The sequence below is a fragment of the Odontomachus brunneus genome, unplaced genomic scaffold (assembly GCF_010583005.1).
Source record: "Odontomachus brunneus isolate Ranch 3 - 2012 unplaced genomic scaffold, Obru_v1 Obru_scaffold_019, whole genome shotgun sequence".
NCBI classification, from domain to species: domain Eukaryota; kingdom Metazoa; phylum Arthropoda; class Insecta; order Hymenoptera; family Formicidae; genus Odontomachus; species Odontomachus brunneus.
In genome coordinates this window covers 1,290,176-1,317,934 of record NW_022639469.1, presented here as the reverse complement: position 1 = coordinate 1,317,934, position 27,759 = coordinate 1,290,176, and the positions used below count along the sequence as shown (strand labels likewise).

The window sequence follows — 27,759 nt, the reverse complement described above, 5'->3', positions numbered from 1 at the left end:
AAAGAGAGAGAGAGAGAGAGAGAGAGAGAGAGAGAGAGAGAGAGAGGAAGAAGAGAGAGAGAATTTGCGCTTTTCACGAGTCGCTCTTAATGAGCACTCCGACGATCCCTCGGGAAATTCTAGCTTATTTATTCACAATTAGTGAGACGCGTTGCTTTCTTCCACGGGATCGCTTTTCCTCCTGTAGATCAAGTCTCCACGCGAACTACTTAAGACATAAGTAGATTTCCTTTCTCACCTCGACTAGACTCACGACTCGTTTGTGTGCACGAAAACGCGTTAATATGCGTCTCATGCGTCGAGAGAAACGGAACAGCCCGGTTCCATAGAGAACCGCTCGCTACGCCTGTGCGAGCGTGTGTCTCCCGCTGTTGAAATATCGAACGGGTTCGCTTCGTTGCGGTCGGACGACGAAGATGACCGGGCGCGATCTACGGACACGGGGAAAAAGAACGGAAAGAACCCGACGACGGCGCGTTCTCGCAAGGGCCGAGCTAACGGTAACGCACCGTGATACGAAGGATGCTGCAAGAAGCGATTCATTTCCTCGAGACGTTTTTTTCTTTAGCCGCGTACATACGCACAGATATGTTATTGGCTCCCTGCGCGCTGTCAAGTCGTGCCAACTGCGGCTGCATTGAAGTTTTCACCGCGGATTCGACGCGCTAACAGCGAAACGGCTCGCCTCGCAACCAGACTCGCGCGTCGCGCTTACGCCGGATTTTCAAGAACCTAGAGAGAAGAACTGACCCATGTGTATTTCTCAGAATGAACGCGAGACATTGAGGCCCGCATCAATGGTCGTAACTTGAAACTTGCCTCATAGGTTGGGATACTCAGATTTGAATGCCGAGAGACAAGTGTGAGTTTTTAGCTTAGTCGCTAATCGCGACTACAAATGTAATGTCGCATATATTATAAGCTTCGAATAAAGAAGCTCAAATTCAACTCTAAATTCCGACCTGAATATCTCAAGTGACGACTATTAATGCGGGCCTGCTACTCGTGCGAGAGCAATGAGAAAGAGAGGAAAATAGACGAACGTGAAATGAACATGCTAAATGGATGATAATACAGTTCGTCTTGTCGCGCACGTGCGTTCACGGGACGTTTTGTTCCCGAGTCGCAACCGAAATGAAACCATCACTCACGTCTCCTCGCGCAGCGCATGCCGTGCGTTTATTGCGCGAGATTCCCCTGCGTTCTTATACGTCAATACCTCTCGCGACTCTTTCAACCCGCAGCGTAATAACGCCGTATACTGGTGCTCGGCTACTCGGATCTCGAGTATCTAAACTGGCTGCGCGAGAGCGCGAGGAGGTAGGAAACGGCTCCAACGACCTCTTAACACGCCATTCGCTTCTCTCTGTGTATGTGTGTGTATATGCGAGCTCGCGCGCGGGGTTTCTATTTAAAGGTTTATTATGCCAATTAAATCCGCTTCATATACGGAGGAGTTCAGGTGCTCACCACGGATGCGAAGGTTATCCTGGAATCTCCATCCTGTCGTTTCCTCTGCGCCACCACCCTCTCCGCCACCGTCGCCACTGCCTCTTTCGTTTGCTTGTATTTCTGTTATTAGATCGCGAACATTCGTAAAGTTATGCTTGTTGATGTCTTCCAGGAGAGAGATAGGTAGATAGATAGATAGATAGATAGATAGATAGATAAACAGATAGATAAATAGATAGATATGTATATAGATAAGATAGATAGATAGATAGAGTCCCCATTCACACTGGGGACTTTATTGTAAACTACGGTATGTCGCGTTTCTTTTCTCTCCTTTTTTGCTTTCTTTTCTCTTCCTAGATTGCGTTACGTTATTTTATTACAGGTATTAAAATAGTTTAGAGGATACGCGTGCCCGATTAGTTTAGCGAGCGCAATTAAACCGTCATAGTTGTTGCCGTGTAAAAACTGCGGGAGTACATAAAAGTGAGAAAAACGGACGATATTCGGAGCGAGTGGTTGAAAAAGTTCCGACATTTAACGCGCGAATTAACGGGGCTGTCGACGAGGATTAATCGGGCGCCGTAAAAAAGGGTGTTTAACGGCGGCGGCGGCAGTGGCGGAGAATGGCGTGTTCCGGGAAAAGAAATTCAACGTTCGATGTAATTATTCGATTAAACGACTGCCTCTCGATTTAAATCGTATATCTCGCTGAACGACAGAGAACGCGCTTTAGCAATCTTGGAAGTTCTAAGCTTAAATTAAAAAGGTACTTCAGACAGAACGTCGGGAGCTTGTGTAAAAGACGATCGAGTGCGCCGTAAAGTTTTTCTCCGTAGAAACGTCTCTCGATACGGTCGAGTCGCTCAAGTGATCCGCACATTAAGAAAAAGTGCGAGCAACTCGTCGCCATTTTTCCAATTGAATTTATCGACCTTCTCCGCGCGTTGCGATTAAGGTGAAAGTTTCCGTTTCCGTTTATACGTGCGCGTCTATATTCCGCACGTATATCCAAATTCGCGACCGACAAGGAGCGCCGCGAGCACCGTTAAAAAATTTCGACTCGCGTACCTTGAAAAAAAAAAGAAATGGCGAGGCGATCTCTCACGCTTCTTATTCTCGTACTATCTGTCTCTTTTCCTTCTCGCTCTCTCGCTCTCTTTCTCCCTCTTCCCCTCGTGGATGTGGGAAGCGGTCTTCTCCTCGGTCTTCGCCTCCTTCGCGGTTTCCTTTTATTCGCCGTGCAGTCCGACGAATGTTTGCGCAGTTACTGCACGCTTCGACGAGGAAGCGTCCGCATTAGCGTGCATCTAAACCGGCCGTACCCCCAATTTACGTGTCGTAATTAAGATCATTATTGGCTCATATATGCGAAATTTTCATTTATCTTGCCGTGCGGCATCATCGCGTTTTTTCTGCGTTCTCGCGTGCGTGAGTGCGCGCGCGCGCGCACGAGAGACTCTCATGTACAAATTAATAGCCCGATGTTCCCCGGACTGCGAATGAACGAACGAAAATTGCGCAACCGAAGATAATTTCCTCGAACTACTTCCATTTTGCCTCTCTCGCAAACTGCGCAAATTACGACGATCGCATGAAATTTCGCCTCTCGTGCCAGCGCGTTTAATTTCCGCCGCTTTCCGTCCTTTCAGCCGCCTTTACACGCCGCGATTCAATCGACTAGTTCCTCCGGCCGATGCGGAACCGATTTTTCCGCAGGCCCGATTAGATCACGACGTCGTGTGTCAACTCTCGCGATCCTTTTCTCTCTTCGATCCTCTCCTCCTTCCGCTGCTCAACCGCGAAAATCGCAATCTTCGCGTTTGCAAGCGTTACCTCCGTTGTCGCGTACGAACGGTTCGCAGTCAAGGACGAGTACGTGTCCCCGTCTCGTCGCCAGCTAAAGATAATAGCTAAAATAAAGAATACCGTTCGCGTCCTCAGTAATTAATTTCCATTATCCTGCTCGCCCAACAATTATGCTCGTTCCCTCGGTATCTTATCTAACTTTTATTCCGTCCCAACGCGAGAAACGCCACAGAAAAAGAGAGAGAGGGAGGGAGGAAGAGACGTCGGCTGCTATATATTAACAGCGACGGATCTTGCCCGAAAGAAATGGTGTCTCGCGAAAAATAGAAGGACACGCGCGCGTTCGAAATTAGCCACTATATCATTCTACGAGGAATCGCGTCGGCTATCCTCAAGATGCTCTTCCCGCACTGAAGATGTCCTTGATGTTAACGCGCCGTGATTCACGAACACGTAATTTCAAAAACTAACGTCTGAGGTCATAGCAATGAAAAAAAACAGAACCAGGGAGAGAGGGGGAGACAGAGAAAAGGTTTGTGTGCATATATTTTTACGAGACGGATGTGCGTCTCGCGCGCGATGTCTTCTACACGGTAAGAAGGACGTTTGCGCGTTGTGTGTGTGCGTGCGCGCGCGCGCGCACACGCACGCACGCACACACGCACACACTTATTAATAGCTGGCGGGTAGTTTGCACACAGGGTGCTCAAGAGTCTCGACAACTGTGAAAACGGGGTCGCGATGTGTGACGACACGGCGGCGATGACGACGTTTCGCATTTCGCGAAGGAGATAATACTATTCGTCACGAGGATCGCGGCTGTAACGTGTCGCGCGCGCGCACCAGCCGGATCCGTGCGCGACAAATGGCCGATAAAAAGCGTAATTAAACCGAAAAGCAATTACGTTTTATGGGCGTGCGTCTGCTACCGATGGCGCGAGAGTTGAAAAGAACGGGCGAAGGCAGACGGATAGACACAAAGACGAGCGAAGGGCGAGAGACGGGCGCGCCGAGTGAGGATACAGGGAGAGAGAGAAAGAGAGCTCTAGCCAGCTAATTACTCTAAAGTAATTATCTTCTGTTAGCGCCGCTCTTCTAGCAGCGGCTGTTGCAGACCGTTGCGGCTGCTGCCGCCGACCTCGACATCGACTTCGCTTCGCTTCCTTTCGAGCACCTCTCTGAGGTTCGACGCGCGCGCTTCAAGTTGTCAGCGCCGAAGGGCTCGGCGTGAACTTGCGCCAACCGCAAACTCGACATATTTTCTCATTATCGACAGCACATCGGCGCGATCGACGTCATTCGCTCCGTTGGCGGAATCGCCGCTCGTAAAAGTGACAGCGACGCGAAAGTAAGAGTCCTTGATTGACGCCGCTTTCTATCAGCGACGACACTCTCAGCTCGTCCCCGACTACAACGAGCCGATTAGTATTCCATTAGCGTATTATTCCTCGGGAGGTCGCACTCGCACGAGTGCCACGACGACGAAACTCCCTATCGTTGTTCAATTAATTAGCCGGGCCGACGGGCCAGCGGGTAACAATCGACGTGTCGGGCGTCGTCGACGCGGTGCACAGCGTTTTGACGCTCGCCATTGTTGTTGGTACTGCGTTGTTAGTAGCTCCGGGGCATCGCGGACCCCGTATTGTTGCGTTGCCGGCTGTACGCGGCGGTGGCGACGGCGGCGGTGGCGACGGCGGCGGTGGCTGGACGGCACCGGGGGTGATGCCAATCGATATCTCGCGTATTCTCCGCATAATGGATAATTTATCGCGCGCATTCGGCGATTCCGTGGCGATCGTTTAGGCAACAGGCTCGGGCAACGGCCGGAATATAAATGGCCGGTGGGATTGCATGCAAAATGCATGCGAGACGCGGCTTTTCGGGGCTGGTCGCTCGCACACCACGTTCCTCCTCCTCCTCCTCCTCCTCCTCCTCTTCCTCTTGCCGGCATTATTCCGCCGTGTTTAAATGAGGTCGTTAATAAACGATACGCTTTATTGTGATTTACGGCGCGTTCGCTCTTGTTACTTTCTCCGCGAGGGCCGGAGACGCGCGCGCGCCTCTTACGTGGGATGAGCACGCGTGGTGTGTGCGTAAATGTGTATGTATGTGCGTGTAGGGTAACGGAGTATGAATAAATTATACCTATCAGAGAAATAAATCCCGCCGGACGTACGGCGAGAGGAGACAGACACCTGTCGTGACGGTCTCTCGCTCGTTCTCCTTTCGCGGGATGCGTTTCCCGCTGGGTGAACTTATATTTCACTGTGTGGCCGCGCGACGGGGCGCACGTCCCGAATTTCATCTCTCGCCGCGGACGTAAAACGCCTCGGACGTCCGCGAAATCTCCGTGTTGTCTTTTTAATATCAGCCCCGCCGTAGAACGTGGATGTCGTTCGTCACTACGAGAGAAAGAGAGAGAGAGAGAGAGAGAGAGAGACTCGGCTCTTTTGTTTTTGGTTATTAATAATGCCGCGCGGGACCTGTTCGAGAGAGTATCTCGCGTGAGAATTCACCGACTCGTGCGTTTGCAGCTGCAAGTCGTTTCTTTCAACAAGTGCGCAAAGAAAAAAGATATATTATCTTTCTCATTGAAATGTTTATGTTCTCATTGACGTAATACAGCCGCGCGCGTGTGCCGAGCGAGAAATGTAATTCCCGGCTGCCGCGCGAAGGAGAGTACGCGCCGATTAAAGCTGCAGGAGGCTCTCTGCTTTATATGCGGCGCCTATCCCGGAGGCGGCCGTTCTCGCTCCCGTGCCGTCCGAAATCCTCTGTCTTTCGTCGCTGATGCATAACGACGCCGAGGCGAGGGCGTAGTAACACGCGCACGGCTACACACCGGCCCCGTCATATTCAAACATTTATGGTCGAGATATTACGAGAGTCGGTCCGGTCCCGCGGGAGCCGCACGCGGTCGGGCTTCACCCTCCACCTCCGCATCATCCGCAAACTCGAGATAACATTTCTCGACTGTCACCCCGGCCCGAACTATATAAGGGTCGACTGTCGCCGACGGGAGAAGGACACTACGCTCGCCCGGTCCCCCGACGTCGGCGCGGGTAATGGCTGCTCCACGTTCCCGCGGGAGTACCGATCTTTAATTTCCGCGGTATTAGGGAACGCTCGTTTCCCCGGAGTGTCGTAACCCGCCGCCAAAACTGCGCGCCTCTGCCCTACGCCAATTTGCCGTGAAATGAATTATGTCGCGCACTCTCGCCGAAGGGAGCACCGTCGCATCGAAGGTCATCGTCGACGAGTCTCTCTTCGCCAGGGAATGACCTATCCAATAAAATCACCCGCTTGTCTACGCCCCCGTTTGTCGATGTTCAAACCCGCTCGAGTACGGTTTTAACACGTTTCCACGCGGAGCGAATGGTCCTCGCGAATGTCAGAATCCCAGACGAGTTCTGCTTTCGTCGCAATTCTCGTTGCAGATCGTGGCTTTTTTGTTGTCCACATTAGGAAAAAGTTTAATAATTGAGTAAAAAAGAAATAATAAGGAGAGAGAGAGAGAAAATAATTTGCCGCGTCTGTAATAGACATAAACGAAGACTGTGCGTGTGTATGTGTTCTTTAGAACGTGAGAAGCTAAAAATACGAGATTTTCGAATACGCGAAATCCTCGAGTGCGCTTCCACTTTACGTCGCGTCTGTCTCCCCGGTTCTGACATCCACCCTTTCTGTCTCCCTTTTGCTCTCTTCACCGCTCTCGATTTCTTTTTGCCAGGCTTTCTGCCTCTCTGACAGCTTTCGGGCCGCTTGGCATCCGCGACATCGTTTCCGCTCGTATACATAGACGACAATTTACTTTACCATCCCGTCGCGCCGGAGGCGAGAATTTCCTTCCGATTCGCCGGGCTTCGCCCGGAAGGTCGACATCTTTCTCACCTTCTTCTCTCGTCCTCGGCTGCTCCTGTATCGACGTGAGTGCTACGATGCCAGGCCCCTCGCGGCATTTTCCTCGTGCTCGTCCAGTTTTCAATTTACCTTCGCCATCGGCGCCAGAAATATCCGGGGAATGCACGCGACGACGCGCCTTTGAAAATCGAAAAGCGAGTACCACTTCTCGTCGTTTCTATTAGTTCAGTCATCGACAGTGCAAACAGACTGTCTTCTCTTCTTCTTCTTTTTCTGCTGCTGCTCTTTTCTTTTTACTCATTGTACACTTGGAGCGATAGGCCTCTCTTTTTACCACGCTCTCGGCTTCCTACGCACGCGAGAAGGTGGAAGAGCACGGCGGAAAGGGGAAAAAGATTCGTGTAGCTTGTGACAATGTCAATGTTTGCAACGAGGCACTCTCAGTGCAGCTGAAGCGGACCCTCTCCGAGGGGAAGCACGGATCCATGTCCGTAATGCAGTTCGCTCTTCGCGGATGTATTACGTCAATGAACTTTCGTCACGAAGTCTTTCGCTCTTTAGGGAGCTTTCGGTGCATCTCGTTTCTTTATTATTTCGTCAATACATAAAAGAAAAGGGGACGTGAAACTAATTTCGATATTGTCTTCTCCTTTACGAAGGGATCAAGGGATAGAACGGGGAGAACGAAGGGTCGAGAGCACCTCGACTGATTTCAAAGCGGCCGGCAGAACAAGATTGGAGCGAGTACATAATTCAGAATACCTGCTTTGGGTAATAACTTCACATCTAAAGTTTACTCGACAAATCGCGCGCACTTGATCCTTAAATATTAAGTCGTATCTAAAGACATTCACGCAGACATTATCGAGGCAACACATTCTCGGGCCCCGATAAACCCGTCGTGCGCGTCGACAGACGGTAAATTCCAACGGCGGTCTCGCGTTAATTCGCGAAAATCCCTCTCGCGATTTATTCCCGACGTCGCGCTTTGTCGTCCCAACAGGTCCCGAGGGCCCCAACGGGAGCCGAAGGAGCCTCCGGGCGTTCCGCTCGTTGTCGTCGCGAACGATCCTCACGTGGGAGTACTTTATGGTGGTTGCGATCTGATTTGCGAGCGCCATTACGAAGGCGTGCGCGCGCGCGGAGTGGCTCCGTCGCGGCCGCAACCGTTGCTCGCATTTATGAATGCAATCCCGTGTAATATATCGCCCCCGTGTAACCCGGGGCTCGCTAATTCCGTCGGGGTGGAGCGGCCAATAAAATCAGAATGAAATTACGAGCACCCTTTCCCCTTTCTCGCTTGGTGGCGCAGCTTCCACCTTCGATCGGCTCGCCCCTTCCTTTCCGAATGCTTCTCTCATTACCATTAGCATTCTCTCTCTCTTTCTCTCTTCCTCTCTTATTCTTTCTCCATCTTCCTTTTTCTCTCATTCTCTCTCTCTCTCTCTCTCATTCCCGCTATTTCTCTCGTTATTCGCCCGGACTCTCCGCGTGCGCTAATGGCGACCCGCCACGGCGATGCAAGCGATTTTCGCGGAGTCGCGGAAAACTTGGCCGTCGCCTCGTTATCGCCGCGTGTATTTCATGCGTGTGCTGCCGGTCAGCTCGACCATGTTCGTAACGAGCTTTCCATATGCATGCAAATGAGGCCCCGCGAAGTGAATTAGCATTTATTATAAAGTGTTCGGGGGTAGGCCGCGCAAAACGTTTAATTATCGAGGGAAAGCCATCGGGACCGGCGAGACGCGATCGCGCCCGTAGATCCGAAACGCGCCAAGTGCTCGTACCGCGCGTTATCGACGACGAATCCATAACTCCCGGGGCGGGAAGGCCCAAGTACGCGACGCGAAATACGTATACGGCGATACGCGGGCAGAATGGGCGGTTTAAGATCGTATCGGCCGCGATTTACCGCGGCACTTGGGATTCCTCTTCGGCCCGCTCTCGACGGCGACGGCAGCGGCGGCGGCGGCGGCGGCGGCGCACACGTTGACAACACGTTACCTGTCGCGCCACGGTTCCGCCACGTGGTAACGTGGTCGAGTCAATAAAATCGCCACTCGGCCAATGCGCCGCCTCCCTTATGGGAAACGTCTTAACCCTCGGTGTAATGCGAGAATTATGCGGATGCGCGACTGCACACGAGGGGAACGCGCGCGTCCGCGCTTTGCACCTGCGCGAGTCGGTCTACGTTGTCTCTCGCTCGCTCTCACTCCGCTGTCTCCCTCGGCAGGCCCAGGTACGCGGATAATTGAAACGATAACGATTACGATGTAACAGATGTAACGATTATGGGGCAACAGATACACGCGGATCGTTGGCGACCGGTGAGGCTGGCTCACGCGTCTGATTTATGGCAACGTGCACTCCCGATGGGCGTACGACGTCGCCGGTAATGGCTCTCGACCTCGTTCATCGAGAGTGATTTTCTTGACTCATGGAAAATATCGACTTTCATCCTCTGCCCACGTGCTCGCCCGGCTATAACATTTACCACTAATCGCTCGCGTCTCCTTATTCTCTTTGGCGATATGCTGTGCGACTCGTTTACTTCTACCGGCAAATTTTCATGCTCACCTTCGTCCATCGATGTGGCGTCCCGAGGGAGCTTTCTTGGTCCTTTTGGAAGATATAATAGACTCGATTCTATTTGTGTCTTTCTAGCTCTTAAAGGTGCTGCACGGAACTTACGCTTGCGTTCGCGTACGCGATGCTATATTGGGACTGTGTATGTGTGTATGCGCGCGCGCACCAATACCTATCGGTCCATCTTTTCCGGTCAACGATATATTATTCAGGAGCATCCGTAGCGTCGTGCGGGGATCCTCTCGGAATCTGATATTCCGTCTTCCATTCGTGCTTCTGCCGCTTCATTTATTCAGTGCTTCGACTCCAGAAATATTACAACACTCTTGGCGTAACCTACTTGTTGGAAGTTACTTCGATTTCTCGCGGGATCAATTCTCCATTATGATGAGAACGGTTATCCGAGAGAACGTTGCAATATCCCCCCGAGCACGTTTTGCAAAAAAAAAAAGCAATTCGCCAAGTCTGACTGAAATAACGTGCCTCTCTCGTCTCGCGCCGCGAAAGAGTTGTCCGCGATCAGTGGAGGGGACCCTCGGGCCGAAAATCTCGATCGTCGGTCTCGGGGACGTTTCGCGCACCCGGCGACGCTGAGAAAAAGAACGGAGTCGATGACTCCGTCTTCCTCTCCCGCAGAAAAGCGTTATTCCGCGCTCGAGCGCGGCACGAGCACGCGCGCACGTTCCTCGCCGGTCCCGCCGGACGATCTGCGAACCTGTCCCCGACGGTTACCAGGTACGTTTCCGCGAGTGTTGCGCATTTACAATGTTGTTACGGGGCGCGGGCCCGCTCGACCGTGTGAAGGCCCGTGTCGGTGTGCGCTTAATATGCGCGGGCGTAGGGGCCGCGATGCGTGATTCAACGAGGGTTCTCACGAGCAGACCGAGCAGCTCTCGTCGAGGTGCGAGGCGCGAGGTGCGAGGAGGTTCAACCGGGCCTACGGAGGGAAAAAAAGTGACGAGAACCGCGCGAGCAAAGAGGGAGAGAAATAAAGGAAGATGGAGAGAGAGAGAGAGAGAGAGAGAGAGAGAAAGAGAGAGAAGGAGAGAGGTACAGGGAACGGCGGTACGTGTTCGCGGGAGTGTGCAACGGTACACGCCACATCGTTTAGGAATTCACGAATACTTTAAACGGGAGTAAATTCCTCAGGCTTTTTACGCCGTTGTCGCACGCACAGCGCGCCGTAATGAGAGACGGGACTCAGCGAGGGGGAGCAGCGCGTTGAATTCCGAAAGAATATGCTCCCGCGACACGGCGGCGATGCCGTTTGTCTCGCGCGATGATACTACGCGATTAGATAGAGCGTGAGTTACGGCCGGAGGCGAGGAAAAAATTGCGAGCGTCTCTCGCGTAACAAACGACACGCTCTGTTGAATTAGCGTATACCCCCGGATTTTACGAACGGATGCGTTCCGCTTTACACCGCTTGTCATCGCCCCGCGGCCGCGCATCGGCCGCGTAATTTCGCTGGAAAATTGCGCTCCGCAAGCGTCACGCCCGGACGAATCTCATTTTCCTTGTCGTGACACCCTTCGCAGAACGTTCAACTCGACGCTTGTGTCTCCGTAATTAGAACCGGGCCCCCGTCCCGAGTACGCGTCCACGATTATACCTGCTAGATCTATCTGAATATCTAAGCAGCTGTTGTTCCCATTCATTCACGGAGTCGTGTATTTTAGACGAGCGCGCCAACGTCAGCGTCTCGCCAACGAGGTACTCGTCTCCCCCTCTCTTTCCTTTCTCTCTCCCTCTTCTCTCTCTCTTTCTTTCTCTCTCTCTCTCTCTCTCTCTCTCTCTCTCTCTCTCTCTCTCTGTCGAGCGTAATCGAACAGATCCTTCGGAGATACCAGGTTATTTAGAGAAAAATTTGCATGCCATTAGCCGCCTTTACATAATTACAGATTGCCAGAAATCCCCGGTGGATTTTTGGACGAGCCTGTTGCGAAGGATCCCAGTACGTTGATCGTGGACCAACGAAAAATGAAGAGAAAGTACGCCCGGGATCCGGAGACAGACACTGTGGGAACGAGCCGCTTAACGTCGTACGGGGCTGTCGTTAGTACGGACTGGACAATGAATTATTTATAAAACGGAAGATGTGTATAATCGACGATGCGCGCTCGCGCAAATAAACGCACCTAAACCTCGAGTCTCTCTCTCTCTCTCTCTCTCTCTCTCTCTCTCTCTCTCTCTCTCTCTGTCTGTCTTTATGGCCAAGCCATGGAATTATTCGCGAGCGCATCCTCCTTTGGATCTCGCTTCCGTCCGTCGTGATAAATCCGCGCGCCGTTCTTGCATACAGATACATTTTTATTGTCCTCCTTTTTTTCACCACCCTCGCTTATAAATAGATCATAGAGTCCCGGTGGGAGAGTCTTTGCAAATTCGAACGAGAGAACGTTTGCTCGCCGGACTTCTTTGTGCTCTCGTCCGCGGCTTCGCGCCGAAAAATGGGCAGACCCGTCCCGCCGGCGGCGTTTCTTACCCCTTTCACGGAATGGAAATTGCGAGTAATACGCCGGCAGAGAGACGGGATGCGCCGAGAATAGGACGTCGATGTATCCCGCTGCCGACACGTGTATGACATTCGCATACACCACGTTGCGGCATAGCGCGCTCTGCGGTGCGGTGCGGTGCGGTGCGGTTTGGCGCGGCCTGACGACGTCACGGAATCGCGCGTGCACGAACCTCTCTAGTTTTGCATTCCGTCCGTGTGCTCCCACGAGCAATTAGGCTCGTCTTCGGATTCCGCGCATGCTTTTCGCCGACTCGTGCGACGTGCCGCATCGCGGACATAGTGTTAAACCGATATCTCGGAGAAGCCCGAATTTGAATAATTCTCGAGATACCGTTGTGGATAATCGTACCGACTGCCAGGACTATATCTCCTTCTCTCCCCTTTTTTCTCTCTCTCTCTCTAACCCTCTTTCGCGAGGTCCTCGAACCCCTCACGACCCCAGAAGAATGTCCGGCTTGAGAAGTTACTTAATTTATACGAGGATTATTTTTATACCTTTTTTTTAGAATCCGTTCGATTTTATTACGATACACGCGTTCAGAGGCGACTCGATTAGGAATCTCACAAATACGACCGGTTGATCTTCCGAAAATCGCGCGACTGTCGCCATGCGCCGACATTGCGCATCATTTCTGCGGCACAATCAGTCCTTATTTAGTCGATAAACTGCCCCCCGGCTTCGTAATTATATGCGGGACCATAGAAAATAGTGAAGAACGCGAGTCTTACTAACAGCCGCTCTCGCATTTATTATACCGCTCAAAAGTAGACGCCGCGGTGTAAGCAACTTAAATCACAACTCGAAGCATGTTAATGAACTAAGATAGCAGGTAGGCGAATACTTTAGCATTCTAATGAAGGAAACGTCTCCACGATCGGAGCACCGGTGAATCGCGCTTTGACATCTCAAAAACGACACTCGTCGAGCGCAGGTCGCGCACCTTCTCCTTCACTTCCTCCCCTTCGCCTCTTCGCCTTGCTCTCTCATATTTTCGAACGTGAGTTCTCACGACGAACCCCGGAGTCGTCCCCCGCGTATCGATCATCGTCCCACGAAGGGAAGCAACATCCAGGGACCTCGTTACGTTCGTAGCGCCTCCGTCGCAACAATGGTTACTCGGCATTCACGTTATGCCGGCGAGCCGACATTGTGTTCTCGTAGCCGGTGTGTGCGCGCCACTCTGCCTCTCGCGAAGGCACCGTCCGCATACGTGGGATTCAATTGGAAGATAATGCGTCTTCCGCCGCATCCTGCGCTCCGACACGCACGCACACGCGCCTCCCTGCGCGCGCGGAAGGTGCATGCAGCGCGCGCTCGTACACGGCTCGCACACGGAGCTGCATCGCGGCGCATCTCTCTCTCTCTCTCTCTCTCTTGGCCTCAAGAGAGCAGGAGAAAGAGGAGGAGGAGAATCGCGAAGATGGATGCAGGTCGAGATGATCGCTCGGCTGTGCGGTTGCAAATGGCCCGGCTATTGATTCACAGAGAATTGAGATAACGCCGCGGAATATCGGAATATCTCCGATGTCGTCCGCATTAATTACGGCCGTGCCGAGATAACATCGCCCTGATCGATCTTAATTCTCTCTCCTCTCTTCCACCTGTACATAACGCACCTACTATATTCCAGCCCGATGCGAGCTGGAACTACACTCAAGCTTAGCTCTGCGTTTAACGATCCGCGTCTTTCTTTGGAATGTTTAGGCGATCTTGCAGAAGTCCTCGGTGTCGGTGGAGATCGAGGTGAGACCGAGGCAATTGGTGCCGGACACGAACTGCTTCATCGACTACTTGCCGCAGCTGCAGATCATCGCCAGGGCCACTTCCGGCGCGCAGCCCATCTATAGTCTCATGGTGCCACTTGTCGGTAAGCGAAAACAAAATCTCAACGCGTTCGTCGTCACGAGTGAGGGCAGAGAAGGAGGGAGCAGGGGGGCGAAAGGAGAGTCAAGAGATCGACGACAGCGACGACGGCGACGATGACGGCGACGACGACGAGTCTCACGTGGCACATTCGCTAGGGGCATATACATGCCGTTTGACCTCCGACCTCGCAAGCACTTTTTCGAGCAAAGGTCGTTGATTATCTTGCGGGAAAGGTGGATCTCGCCGCGGTTTCGGCATAATACTCCCTTTCGTGCGAAAGAGCGACGCGTGAAATCGGCGATAAATAACGCGAAGATCTCGTATCTCTCTCTTTTTCTCTTCCTCTTTCTTTTCGACGGTGACTGAGACTTATGTTTACCGCTTGAGTGAAAATCCGGCTTCGAATCGACACCTGGCCGAATGTATCGTAAATTTAGTTCCACCTCGTTGTCTCGTTCGGCTCGTAAAAATCTATCGGTTGCGGGAATCTATCTGCCGCGGGGATTGGAAACACTCGCCGTTGCGAGACGATTCCGACAAGTGTACTATCGCAATCTCCGCCACCATCGCGAATCATTGATAAGAAGGTGGATATTGCCTTTGGCAATTTCGTCTTGGCGTTGCCTTCGCCGGAGACGCCCTACGTGACTCGCTATTTGTTGCATCGTGTCGTCCCAATTAGCTTCGCGGGCTTAATTTCGAAAATATCGACGATGACCAAAAGCATTTTTCCAAGATTTGATTCCAAATAATACTGTTACCTGCGGCCGGATCGCGTGTCTCGGGTCGAAGCAATCGCGAGTCAGCGGAGAGTCTTTCGACTCGCCTCGTTTCCTACGACGAGGATGACAGCGCGACGTTCACCGCCATCGCGGACTCGCCATCGGACGATCGCCGCCGATTCCTAGCGGAGGATAGTTCATTGGGTCATCGTCATTACACATCACCTGCCGCGGAACCTCCCTCTTCCGTCCCTCCCTTTCGCCTCTCGTGAGAATGAATTGTCCCATTTATCCCCTGGCGCTCATCACCGTCGTCGTCGTTGTCGTTATCGTCATCACCGTCTTCATCGTCGTCATCGTCGTCATCGTCGTCGTCGGTTACCGGCGACGAAGCGCGGCTTTGTCCGATCGGATCGAACTCTGGACTGACACGGCCATTAATGGCGCTTGCGTCAGCTCCACGGCGGATGATGATGCCGACAGAGGAATGCGAGCCGATTCCTCCGCTCCAATTAACGTTGAGCAATCCTTCGACAGAGGCCGGTCGCGGCCGCGCCATTGTCAGGGCGCGCTTTCCTTAACGGTCCCGCGTCGGGATTCACGAACGAATTCACGACGGTCCCGGAGTCGACGTCGTCGCACTCAGAGTCCCGCGATCCGGAGCGCATTCCGGTTAGAGTGTGCCCGTCATATTGCGTCCCGCTATGTAAATATAACAGTGCCCCAGTATTTATGCAAATGAAGTCCACGCGAGTCTTACACGAATTTCAAGAGAGCGCTTAAAATTGCAAATGAGGCATTGACGAATTGCGGTGAGTCGCGCGCAGACGCGTGTTTTATAGAGAGGCTATTGTGGAATTAACCGTGGAATATGAACGGAATACACCACGAATAAAAAGTCGAGATCATCGCGCGACGTTCCGCATCGAGAATCACCTTGTAATCGATAGGGTTTCGTGTTTCGTCGATCTAAGGTTTCGTGTTTCGGGGAAAGTCTGGTCGAATTCGCGCGACAAGTCCCGTGATTACGGCACCTTCGCTCTCCTGTCTCGCTCCAGCTAAATCCTGTGGCTTAAGCGTTTTACCGCGTCATTAGAACCCGTTAATTATTATTCGCTTCGATGAACACTGTCGGGCGCGACGGCGAATCTAGATAGCGGTAATCGTACTACCGTATCGCAACGAATAACAAAGCGCGTGCTATTCCAAGGAGATATTTGTGGAAGAGTAATTGCGCTGTAATCGTGAATCAATTAGAAACGTCGCGGTACTTTTATATCCGTGCAATTCGGGAGTTCGCTTCCAACTTCGATCCACTGCGCTTCACACACATACGCATACTAGAACAGACTTTTCAGAAATACCTTTCAAAGCTACTCTTAGCTCTCTCGTAAATAAGTGAATTCGCACCGAGGAATTCCATTATACGGATGGGGTCGGTTTGACCGAATAAATCGAGACCTCGCGCCACATTTTGAGATCCAAGACTTTGTCTTGACGCCATTGTCTTTCACGGAGACGCTGCTTTCCGTCAATCGTCAGGTAGATGACGACAACGACGATGACGCACAGCATCGACGAGAACGACCGGTTGTATCTTTTTTTTTAATGGCGGGTTTATAGATACTCGCTACTCAGCGAGACGCAATCAGCGATAAATTTACAATCTTCCACGGCGCGGCTGACATTTTCACGGTGCTGTGCGGTAAACGCGTCTGGAGTTACGGGCGTGACGATAGGACGGTGCATTCGGAACATTTATTGCCAGGCGCGTATATCTTATCCGCTCAGGCTTTTAATTCCTCGTGATATATTCATTTCGAGTCTGTCCGGCCGTCCGTTACCGTACAGCAATCGTGTGTTTGAGTTATCTCATGCTCAACGTGTACGTGTCGTGCACGCATTACGGACATTTCTCTCTCTCTCTCTCTCTCTCTCTCTCTCTCTCTCTCTGTATATGTGTGTGTGTGTGTCAAAATGGTAACAGCTAAATTTGTCGAGTCATTTGTCACACAGAGAGATCGATTCCCTTTTTTTCGAAACGTCGGATTGACGAAGATCTCTCTGCTTGAGGAGATCGCGAAAGTTGGACACGCTGAGAAGACGCTCGCTCGCATGGCGCTCGATTCAAGACAAGGCGAGTGCCAAGGTTCAAGGCCATTGGAAATCGAAAGGCTCATCAATCATCATTGCTATCGCCAATTAGCGCTGATCCAATCGTCGATTCAGCAAAATCGATTCACGGTGCCAATCCGAACGCGGTGCCTCGCGGAAGTTTGCGTCACCGTGCGCGTCCTCCTATTTTGTCATGGGATCCTCGTCATCGTTCTCCTGACGGAAGAGCCGCGAATCGAGTGCCGGAGGCGCGTGTCAGGCGAAACCTAGGTCGCGGCCGTCGCGATGGGGCAAGGACGCGCGAGTCGCGTCGACTCGTGGGTTTTCGTGGCAAAAGCGGGGGGATTATCGCGATCATCGATTGGTCACGACTGATCATCGCGTTGTTAGCTGGACTCTCTGACGATATTCTCCACGAGTTTCGTGATATATGAAGAAACCGCAAGATATGCCCGCGGATGAAACAGGAACATGTCTGAGAAAGCAAGACTCACAAGGAGAGAAGTACCTTGCGTGATAAAAAAGTTTGATGGCAGATGGTCCTACGTGTCAGGGGCAAGAAATGAGTTGGTTAAAATTTCAAGATCGTTCCCCTTCAAGTTTCACTTGCCTCCTCGCGCGACGAAGTTTCCTCAATTCTGTCCACGACGTTCTTCGAGCGACTCGGTTGCAACGCACGTTTCTCGGCGACGAAATAATTATTTATCGCGTAATGATAAACGACGTCGGCAGTCCCGGGTAATAAATAACGGCGTTTTCCGTATTCTCTCGCTTGGCAGTTATTCTTTCCATTTCCGCTTGGCACCCCCGTCTCGCGGACTTCATCCACCGCCGACCGCCCTTGTCTACTACGGGGCCGGTCTGGAAGGAGGATAAGGCTGGCAGCCGGTTAATTTATTGAGTCGGGGGAAGTTTGCTGAATCTCCTATTTGCATTTTCCGTAGATTGCATCCCCGTAGGCGCGAGCGCGAGCGCGCGTGTGTACGCCGGCAATCTGTGGCGAATGGAGTCGATAAAGCTCCTCTCTCTTTCTCTCTCTCTCTCACTTTTCTCTCTCGGGCAACTCGACAATGATCCTCCCGCCGAAAGAATTCAACGTCGTCGCTTTGCGCGCGGAGATAATGGATTAAAGGATGTGACATAATAAACGACGCGCGACGCGATATCGAGTCCGGACTGCTCTTCATCGCGCGCCTCCTCTTTTCATCTCCGCGTCGATTTACACAGTTCCTTAACAAAAGGGGGCCTCTTTCTCTTGGAGTCTTTCTTAGGCAAGAGCCCTCCTCGCTGCTCGTGCATTCTCCCTTTCCTTTTTGTCATTCGCGCGGTGGTCGTGGGGCCGAAAAACGAAAGTGCGCCATCATGCAAAATCGGCCGGCGTTGCCCTTTGACCCCGTCGGCTGGCCGACCGGCCAACCAGCCGGCCAGCCACGGGCCCGTCTGGCTCCGATGGTGAGCAACGGTGAGTGTTCACAGTTAGGTTCTCACGGCTCATACATGAATGCATGTATGCGGCCTGAAACGCCCGCGATTGGCCCGATGTCGGCGTCGGCGGCGGTGGCGTATCGTCCGCCTCCTAGCTGCGATCGGTACGTGGGCGATATCCACGGTGATCGCGGCGCCGATCGTCGGGGAGAGAAAGAGAGAGAGAGAGAGAGGGAGAGTGGCTTTTGTACGCGGTCATCGGTGATGGTCCTTTGCCTCAGCAGCGCGTTGCCACCCCGTTCGTTTCCCTCAATCTCGACCGCGAAGACGAGATCGATGCCGTCGGGGGAGCACGTGCGCGCAAGGATGCGCCGCGGTAGTCATAGAAACGACTTCTCTCTGAGATCCTTCGCGAGAGCGATTCTTTTTTTACCGAGGGAAAACGATCCTAATTTGCAGCAAACCGTTTTTACACCACGAGAGAGAGAGAGAGAGAGAGAGAGAGAGAGAGAGAAAGAGAGAGAGAGAAAGAGAGAGATGTGGGAAGTTTCGAACCAGTTTTTCAAGCGAATGTATATAAGCGTGCATCCATTCGTAATACGAATGCAAATGCGAATTTCTCTTTCTCTCTCTCTCTCTTTCTCTCTTTGCTATAATAAAATATTTAAAATTACGAATTACATTAAAGGTACCTTTGCAAAGGACGCTATTTCGTGATTCAAAAAGTCGACAAGTCTAAGCGACGTTGTTACGCGAGTAACTTACGACATTGCGGAAAATAAGTACATCGCAATCGAGCCCTTATGCGTCGTTAACGGACGGAAATGATGCTTTTTGTTGCAGTGCTAAATGAACTAGAAGGTTTGGCTCGAGGCGCCGATGCGAGAGATTGTCCACCGGCGTCGAGGGCGGCACTGAATCCTGAACATGTGGCGCGAGTGGCTGAGAGCGCCAAGGCGGCATTGGCCTTCGCCAGAAGCCGAAATCCGGCGATCCGGTGCTTAACCACGAGAGGCACCGTTCTCACATCCAGCACTTTTACGGTGGAGGAAGACGTCGACAAGGTAAGAGAGAAGCGAGACCCCGGCGATTCGATACGCTTACATTGGCTGCTTGAGTAACTGTACTCGGCGCTGGTATTTAGAAGGCGAATTTGCATCGATCGTTGACCGCGCGGCTTAGAATGAGCGTCTCGATGAGCCTTGATCCTTCGCCGTTTTGTATTTTTAACTGGAGTCTTTAACGCTTAACCGAAAAACTCTTCTCGCGAATTTCGCCGTCTCTCAACGAGACCCAAGCGCAGAAACGATACAATACTTCGCTTCAGCTCTTTTCAATATTTCTCTTCTCTGTTTTATGCAATACCAGCTATATACTACTACACGGCGTTATCACAAAATGTCAAGGGGATGAAATCGAAGAGAAGGGTTAGGGTGTTCATGTTTTATATATATGATAGCCTATATTTTCCGTAGCATCCTAAAAAATAACTATGCAATATTTGGTCTAGATCGGTCAAAGGGTTTAGAACTTTATAGGAAACAGGCGAACACATTTTATTTTATATATATATATATATATATATATATATATATATATATATATATATATATATATACACATATATACACGTATACACACACACACACATATAGATTTTTCTTCTCTGACTTTATTTGAATTTCTACCGGATATTGCTCGAAATACCGTCGCGATTAAACAAGCATCGTATAACTTTGCCCATCGCGCCAATTTACTTCCTCTGTCGAGAGAGAAAAAGAAGAGACGCCGGTGACACGCGATTAAAACCCGTCCCGACAATCGCAGTCCGGGCGCACAAATTATCGAAGGCTCGTTACTGTCGCCGCGATTCCCGTATCTGGACGCCTGCGGCCTACACGACAAGCACGACGCGATAAAGCGAATGGATTTTGACATTCGCTCGATTCTAACAGCTATATACAGAAAGACGACCGTACAAATGTCGAACGGTCGTTTCTAGTCCCCAAAGATCAATGGCGTCGGGAAAAAGAGAGAGAAAGAGAAATAGAAAGACGGTAGTCGCATGCGGACGATGTTCATTGAAGCGCGAATGTTATGATAACGAGCCGAGTACCCGGGAACACCCACGTGATGTACGTGCAAAAGACTTTTCGCAGTCTATCGCCACCTTGCCCGCTCACTTGGCGCGCTGACACGTCGAATAGCACGACGGCGTGCTCGAAGCGAGCACTCAAATTTTAATGGCGGCCTCTGTGACGAATCCCGAAGCCGGTCCTGAGCGTTCCTCGTCGCAAATGAAACGGAACGCGATTATCTGCGACTTCATCGGTACACGACGAATTTCGGGCATTTTGTTCTAGGATGGACTGACACGGAACGACGACAGGATATTGACTACGTGCCTCAGCCTCTGCAGAATCAGCAGCAAAGACCAAGCTAACGCAGGTATGTGTGTCTGTTTTCTCAAAGCGAGCGGCTAAATCGCGTTGTTGAACGTTCTTCTGGGTTTCGTAGTACCGTTTCGATTGAACTTTTCGTTCGCGCACGACAATCGATTCGCATCGTCGCCGCTCGAATTGCCTCTGCAATATCGAAGTCTCTGCGATTCTATCCTAGTCTAGTCCGAAAGCATCTTGAGAGGAATTTTTTTACCGACTAAATTTGTCAAATAACCAAGAGAAAGAGTTTTTCATTTCTTCTAAACTTAGATTCGCCCAAAAAAATGAGACTGTTCCTCCTCGAGAATTTCATCAAAGAATATTCAGGGAGGGAGAGATACCTTACTACTCTAAATTAATCAAAGAACACCCAAACGAAAGATAGTCGCATTTGGTAGCGGGAGGTCGATAAAAAATGGAACTTTGACTATTGCCACAGCAGACGAGGGACAACCGCGGCGTTTGAGACGGGAGGTGGTCCTGCTCACCGAGGATCGCAACCTCAGGGTGAAGGCTTTGGCCAGGGACGTGCCTGTGAGGGAAGTGCCCGACTTCATGCAATGGGCCGGACTCGGCTGAGACACCAGGACGTGATCGCGATCAACTATCTCTGCTGACGAGAAATCTCCTGTGTTCCTGCCGCGCGAGCTCGACCAGCAAAACCGAACGCAAGACGAGAGGAGGAAGCCGAAGGAAATGCAAAACCGATCCTCGTCGCGAATCTTTCTCGCGGTCGATTGTCTACCGTGTCGACCGCTCGCACGCGCGCATGCGACGCTGTAATTGCGTAAGTGTGCGTCTCAAGTGGGTATATAATACATTCTCAGCCTCTCGCCCGACATGATACACATCCCTCGCCTTTTTTTTTATCTTTTTCTATATCCCACACAGAGAAAGGGAGAGAGAGAGAGAGAAAGAAAGAGCAAGCGAGTGAATGAAAAGATGAGAAGAGAGAAAGAAAGAGATGAAAGAGCGAAAAGGAATGCGCTAATCTGCGTGCGGCCGCGTAAAACTGCGAGCGGTGTATGACTATGTACGAGTGACTAGTAAGAAATCATCTCGAAAGAACTTGTCGCTTCGGCCGGAAACGCCGAGCCATTCGAAGGCTCCTCGAGCGTGACCGTGACACTTCCCACCTTTGCAACACCCCCAACTGTCCCGTGTATCTCGAACGTGTAGACGTAAAATCTCGACGAGAACTTTTTCGCGCGGTGACGTATAACGGATGAGCCGAGAGAGACGCGTTGGGCGCAACCAAAGACGTTCAACCAGGCGTACGGACGTGGCGAGATAAAATTGGATAGAGAAAAAGAGGAAGAGCGAGAACGTGATGGAGACAAACGAGGACTTGTCGATGGAGAGAGAGAGAGAGTGAGAATACTACGAGAACGGTAAAAAAAGAGCATACAAAAAGAAACCCTACTGTCTTGCAGTTGTTGCCGCTACTTATAGATTGTTTTTATCGGTGACGGTCGCCGCCTATTGTGGCCGGATTTGTTTTGCACGATTCCGTTCGGCGATGTTCACTTCGTTACGCGAGACACATCATTATCTATAAGAAGAAAAAGGCCAAAAAAAAGGAGAGAAAACTTTTATACCATACGTGTCGGCATCGCCTTCGTTCGCAGCGATCGCGAAACGTGTCTTTTTTATTACCGCCATCGTCCCATCGCAATTCCCCATTTGACATTTTCCACAATGAGAAAGAGAGAGAGAGAGAAAGAGAGGAGACACGACCCTCCCCTCCGTTCCTTACGTTAATGCCATTAACGTCATTACCTGTAAGCTGCCATAAAGTTAAATTATCGGCGACGGTTCATTTCCAACGAATGAACAGCGGTAACCGGTTGCGCTGCATCGCCGTAGAACGAGAGATGACGATCGATCCAACCGCGACACCGATCGCGCTACGATCAAGCTCGTGGGGATGACTTTTCAGAGGCGATCTCGGGAGCGGCTCGCGTTTCCGAAAGTTCTCGTCCATTCACGCGCCAGGTGCGCGTCGTGCAATTACCGACAATTTTTTGCCTCACTCACATAAGGTACAATCGTGCACATTTGGTTCCACACAAGAAGATTGTCAAACGAATTTTTTCGGCTACACAACATCACGTGTATTCTGGCGCGTTGATCGTACGTCGGCTTTTGGGCGGAGACGCTTGCCGATTGTCTCCCGTGGACGTATTTACCACACACGTACGCGCGCGTAAACAACGTAGCCAACGAGGTGCGCGGCACCTCTTCTCATTGCCTGCGGGTACTCGCTTGTGTGGCTTGTACATTAACACTTGTGGTACGCCGGCTTAAGACTTAGAAGTTTAGCGTAAGAATATACGAAACACGCGGATCGATTTTGCACAGAGAGAATTATCGGCCGCGCGCCTGTAACCGTGGTGTTCTTTAGAATATCGGAGATTAACTTTTTATCGAAGACGGGGGAAGGCGGGATATCTCGGAGCGATGATCGCGATCATTCCGACACCGTGCGACGATCAGGACGACGACGACGACGACGACGACAACGACGGCGGCGGCGGCAGCGTCTTGATCGACGTTGAGTTAGCGCGCAAGATGTCAGCCTGGCTCCACGCCATACGTGTGCTTGTCGATGCGATCGCGATCGAGAGATTAGGATTTGTAAAGAGAAGCACGCATCGCCAATCGATGTTGCTTGCGCGGATTGGAATCGAGCGGGGACGCCCCGGGATCGCGACTTTTCCCCAGGACGCCCGACGGGTCGTCGGGAGTGAGAGCCGACATCGGTGTTTCCTTCGTGTCTTTTCGTACTCCTCGTTTTTGCCAGATACGTATACGAGACCTTGCGGGAGAGAAACTCGGAAGCGCACGGTGGTGTCGAGACACGCGCGCGACCAGCAAGGAACCGATCGAGTAGCGCGAACACGATGTCCTATTTTTCGACAGAGATAAGGTAGTTACTTAACATGCTCCGTAGCGATTAAGAAGTGCGTGCGTGCGAGAGAATGTAAGAAAGAGAGGGAGAGAATGGCGATTAGACTAGACATAGAGGAGAGTAGAAAAGAGAAGAGGGAGAGGAAAGGGAGAGTCGGTCAGCAGAGATGAATCAAGCGTTCGGCACACTGAAGCAATCGCATCTACGAGAAAACCTCGACGTTATCCGGAAGCATCGTCTAAACTCTTGTGAATTATATCGACTTGGCAAGCAGAAGAAGAGCCCACCCGCGCAGCCCGGGCGAAATCGTTTTGTTACACCGCGCCGTTCCGCTCGAGAAACCGTACATAGTTCGGACGGAGAAGAAAGTCCTCCTTCCGGGTGAGGCTGTCCGCTCGTCGTCGCTTTAACGTCACAAGAAGCATATGAAAATACCTCCTCCGATCGGTGAAATCCGTAAGAAAGTGCTCTCGGTCGCACGAATGACAAAATTTAAAAGAAATGCCCGCCCGTGCACGGAGACTCTTCCGCTGCTTTCTCGTGATTTTTAATTTTCCCACGGAAAATCGCAAACGATCGCGAGCTGGGAACGCAGCGGCGAGTCAGATTCCGCGAAACACGTCGAGGTCTTATTTAAGCGTAAGTACTTCTCAATGTCGCCAGAGACGGTGAAGTATCGTTTGCTGACGATACTTCGCCAGGATTCAGAATCGATGCGTCGAGACACAGAGAGAGAGAGATAGAGAGAGAGAGAGAGAGAGAGAGAGAGAGAAAGAGGCAGAGTAGGTGAGAGAAAGAGAAAAATGAACTTCACGCCTGTGTGTGCGAACGAGAAGTTGTTCATACCTCTCGTCCTTCGGCGTGTTCGTTTGCTTTGGCATCTTTTTTCTTTTTCCCCTACCATCTTCTTCCTCGACGCCGTTTTTAGCTCAATTTTTTATCCGAACCTCCACGACAAGGAGAGAAAGAGAGAAAGAGAGAGAATGTCGATGAAGTTGATAAAAGTTCACGCAAAGCACCGACGATGTACACACACTGTCATTATTTTTCACTAATTTCTAAGTATATCATTCGTAGACTTTTTAATGCGCGTGTTCTCGGTCGCCGTAAGTGACCAATTAATTCATACGAAGACAAGCAAATGTTCCGAGGCGGAAGGAACGCGACAAGTGGCCGGGTGAAATCGATTGCGCGAGTGCAGCATGCAATCGCCAATACACAAAAGGAATTATCGGCAAACTATCCCCTTCTCTTTTTTCAATTGACGTCCATATCTGTGCGGGATGCGGCCTTAGTGATGTCAAGAGAACGCGAAAAGGTCTATGCACAATCGACTGAACGCGTTAAACATTTTGGTTTAAATAATTCGTTAATTATAATTCGTTATAATCATATAATATTAATGTTCCAGCATGATTCTTTATAAAGTCATCGTTTTGCCGCTGTGATTACGATTGTAATACGAAAACGAGTGGGATGTTTGTACGCAAAATTTGGACGAAAAGTTTCACGTAGTGGAAGACGCGTCTCGATGGTCTGTTTCTCGCGGTCTGTTTCTCTTGTCGAAAGGGGGAGAGTTTGTCGATAATCTCCGCCAACTAGATGTACGATAACAATCAGGGTATAGTTTGCAATTGTATTCCGAGCATATCACACAGCGTTTATCTATATCATCGAGCCCCCTTCTCTGCAATAGACGTAGAGCAGTGCAATAGACTCACCACCCGCGCGAATAATATTGCCACCCACGATAAGACCATCCGTCCCTCCCTCACGAGCTCACGATCCATTTTCGCTGTTTCGATGTAACATATAGCTCCATCCGAGACTCACTCCGGTCTTTCACTATGAAATTGCATACGTCGATCTTGTCGCGGCCGACAACGATCGGCTTGCGCGATCGAGTTCATGGTAGCCCGTGCTTGAGAGAGATAGAAGAGGGAAAGAAAGAAAAACAAAAGTTGGAACGCCTGATTATTAGGTAGACAATTGTCATATAAGATAGACATCGTGATTTTTAGAGTACGATGTATCCCGGAAGCGGGATCCCGCCCTGCGGCTCTCCCGCTTCCGAGATAACTCCCACACCGTAAGTGTACCTATACCTATGAATGTATATAGGTATATATAATTATATATAATTATATATACATATTATATATAATTATACATATATAAATACACCAGTCTCTCACTTCCACCTACCACTCGCATCCACACACACACACACACATTCACGCAGCATACACACGGACACATACACGCCCGATTTTATGCTAGATTCCCGCAATATCTATTAAATCTATATACGTGTATTATCATGTGACGAAGCACAACTCGTTTGTATTTCGTCTCAGGAAAAGCTATTTGCCGATACAATTCGATACGATGACGACGATCATGATGAACCGCGAAGACGACGATGATTTTAGAACGGAAGTTTTTAGGCTAATCGTTTATTACACTTATGAGAAATGTCGCTACTATAGTGTTACCACTTTGAATATTCAATAAAAAGTGACGTTGAGCCCCTTTTAGCGTTATTATGTTATGTACCTATACGGTAATATTATACGATATTTAGTATATACAATACTGCTACTTTTTTTCTTTTTATCCCTCACAGACTGGCAAGGAACGAATGATCTGCCACGTCGCGCCCGTCCCATCATCCTCCCGCGTTTATCCTACGATTTTCGACTCCAGCGAGTCGATTGTCGGTTGAAAACCAACGCGACGTTCGAACGCACGATAACGCGACACTGCCAGAGCACACTTGGCGTCGCCTTGGCTCTCGCCAGGTCGTCGCGACTTCGGCGACCCGACCCCGCGGAGGTCCGGTTCGTCCGTCGGACTTTTCTCGCGTGCTCTTTACCTAGTTCGCGAGATTTAGGCTCGCGAGGCACGCGGCCGGGGACCGTTGCGTGATAGAGCCGTTGACACGCTCGACCTCGTTATACCTTTGTCGTCGAGGGTTCACGTGCCGGACGGTGTTCCTTCTGGGTGCACGACTAAGGTCGCCCGAGTCATTCCGAGCGCTCCTCTTGCGCGCGTGAGGTGTAAGTACGTTTTTTTCGCGAGAGCCACAACGACGGGGCACCGTTAACGGCACCTCCGTACGTACCGCCGCTTCTTGCCACGATCGACAAATTCCAGTGTCCATTACCGACGTCACGATGCCGGCCGATTCGTGCCTCATGTCGCTAATTATCCGACGGTTTTGTCGCGGCCGCTGTTTCTTCATCCTTTTTAGCTGTTACATTAATGGCCATTAGTTTAATTTGGTCTTAGATTTATGTCGACCTTAAATGCCCAATCGATAAGGAATGTTATTTTTTTTTTTAAACAACTTTTCGGCACATTTGATGGCTGGTCGATTGAAATCTCCGTAAATCTCCGTAAATCGAAAGGAAATTATCGAAAGAAACAGGTGTACGCGCACGTGCTTTTAAATTTCGACGTAATGGACCGGTCGTTGACCTGAAGGACTAATCGTCTTGATCGCTTTTGGGGCCGACCGATAGCTGATGGAATTATTCAAAGGGACGATTCTGCACGTGTCCTCGCGATCAGCGGTGGACAGTACATTTCCGGTCGAACGGAGCCAACAGAAGCAGCGAGTGAGGCAACGCGTTTTCTCTCGAGCGAGCGAGAGAGAGTCCGGCAAGGTCCGGCTATTTTTACCCGGTCAACCTTGAACTTGCTGCCGCCGTCGCTGTTGCTGCCGCCGTTGCTGCCGCTGTGATCCGATATCACCAATAAAGGGACTTATCTAATTCTGAGAAAGGCGATCGTCTCCTCGCAACTAAAGGTAAGTACTCGCACTGTATTCCCATCGACAGCGTACCTTAAGAGCGTACGTAACTACGCGTAGCTTCGACCACTTATCGGAGGAACGCACATACCGCGGATGGCTGCGAACCCTTTAACACTTTGCTCCATGCGACGTTCGCGGTTATTACGGTAATTGACTCGACGCTTCAGAATTATCGCACGCATGCATAATTAACATTTCTCGACGTTTCGTTGCATTTGTCTGTCTTTTCCTCCGC

At 50.8% G+C, this 27,759-nt stretch overlaps 1 protein-coding gene across 5 annotated transcripts in view; it reads left to right on the top strand.

The window, feature by feature from the left end:
• LOC116841845 (telomerase-binding protein EST1A) overlaps nt 1-26,300 on the top strand; it is an 85,302-nt gene extending 59,002 nt beyond the window's left edge. For 3 of the 5 annotated variants that reach the window (XM_032810260.1, XM_032810262.1, XM_032810263.1), the window contains 4 exons: nt 13,932-14,094; nt 19,199-19,419; nt 20,719-20,803; nt 21,236-26,300. In XM_032810260.1, coding sequence (XP_032666151.1) covers nt 13,932-14,094; nt 19,199-19,419; nt 20,719-20,803; nt 21,236-21,375 — 609 coding nt within the window. In that variant the 3' untranslated portion in view covers nt 21,376-26,300. The remainder of the gene's footprint in view (nt 1-13,931; nt 14,095-19,198; nt 19,420-20,718; nt 20,804-21,235) is intronic. The other 2 variants (XM_032810261.1, XM_032810264.1) reach the window with 1 other exon arrangement.
• Nucleotides 26,301-27,759: the final 1,459 nt, after the last annotated feature.